This window comes from Emiliania huxleyi (assembly GCF_000372725.1).
Source record: "Emiliania huxleyi CCMP1516 chromosome Unknown EMIHUscaffold_1769, whole genome shotgun sequence".
Lineage (NCBI taxonomy): Eukaryota > Haptophyta > Isochrysidales > Noelaerhabdaceae > Emiliania > Emiliania huxleyi.
The window spans coordinates 1-1181 of NW_005200815.1; the positions used below are offsets into that span (position 1 = coordinate 1).

The window sequence follows — 1181 nt, forward strand, 5'->3', positions numbered from 1 at the left end:
CCGATACCTCGGTCCTCGCACTCCATGTGCGAGAACGCAGAGAGAAATGAAAGCCGTCCGGCTCACAAGTCCGGCTCACGCGCCCCGAGCTGACCCTCTACCGCACTGGTCACTTCCGCCCCCTCGCTCCCAACCCATCCACCTCGCCTCGGGCCGCGCCGCGCGATCTCGGGCGATCTCGCGCAATCTCGGGCGATCTCGGGGCCGCGCCGCGCTATCTCGGGCGATCTCGGGGTCTCCCACCCTCCTCCCCTTTAGCCTCTCACAGTTTTGCGACAGTGGGGGGTGAGTGCGAATTTCCGCAGGGTGTGTGCGTAGGGGGAACCGCACATTGTAGAGATGGTGGGTGGGATCTTCGCACGGGGCAGACCAGCGTCCTTGGTAATAGCATCTTGCGTCGTTGTACCCCCGAATTTCGCACTCGCCGCTGGCAACTCGTGTATCGTAATGCGTCAGCTGGCGTCGCACTTCCTCCGCAGTCGTAGTCTTGTGCAGTTCGCTCAGATCGACCTCCACCAGACCGTCGTCTTCGCCGAGCTTGCGCCGTGCGCCGGCACCTTCGGTGGCCGGCGCACCTGCCACGCAGCTCACCGAGAGCGCGGACAGCGCAGCCGCGAGGACGCGCATATGCGCGAGCAATACCGGCGCGGCACGCGATCCAGCCGGTGATCCAATCCAGCCGGTGATCCAGTCCGTTCAGTCCAAACTGAAGCGCAGCATGACTGCACCATAGTTTGTGACCGTCGGCCTTTTCATTCGACGCAACGCCACCCGAACGCGCCGCTCTAAATCCAGAGATGCATGCGCGCGGACGCGGCGGCGGCGGGCCGCCCACGCTCGACGCTGCAGGTGCAGCACTAGGCACAGGCAGCTGAGCGCTCTCTCACAAAAACGGTGTTCACGCATCACGGGAAAGGGTCAAAACGCGCGAGCATTCAATGAGTGACGACTGTGCGCGCATATGCATTTCCCGGACAAGAGTCGCGCGCGCAACACCCGCGGCAGACCACTGCGGTGCACGAGCGGGCTGGCGCCGCATCGGCGAAGAGGGAGAGTCCCTGTACGCCCCCCCCCGGCGGCGGGGCATCTGCCGCAGCCGGCTGTACTCGCCCCCCTCCCCCCCCTCCCAACCCGCCCCCCCTAGCTATTACGTGCCCGCCAACACCTGCCCCCCCCTCCCC

The 1181-nt window shown here is 65.7% G+C and overlaps 1 protein-coding gene across 1 annotated transcript; it reads right to left on the reverse strand.

The window, feature by feature from the left end:
- Positions 1-62: 62 nt before the first annotated feature.
- Positions 63-627, reverse strand: EMIHUDRAFT_253551 (hypothetical protein; the record flags this gene model as incomplete). The annotated part of the gene is made up of 2 exons (XM_005783801.1): positions 63-147; positions 371-627. The coding sequence occupies 2 exons, from the start codon at positions 625-627 to the stop codon at positions 63-65; spliced, it is 342 nt and encodes a 113-aa protein (XP_005783858.1).
- Between the last annotated feature and the right edge of the window lie 554 nt (positions 628-1181).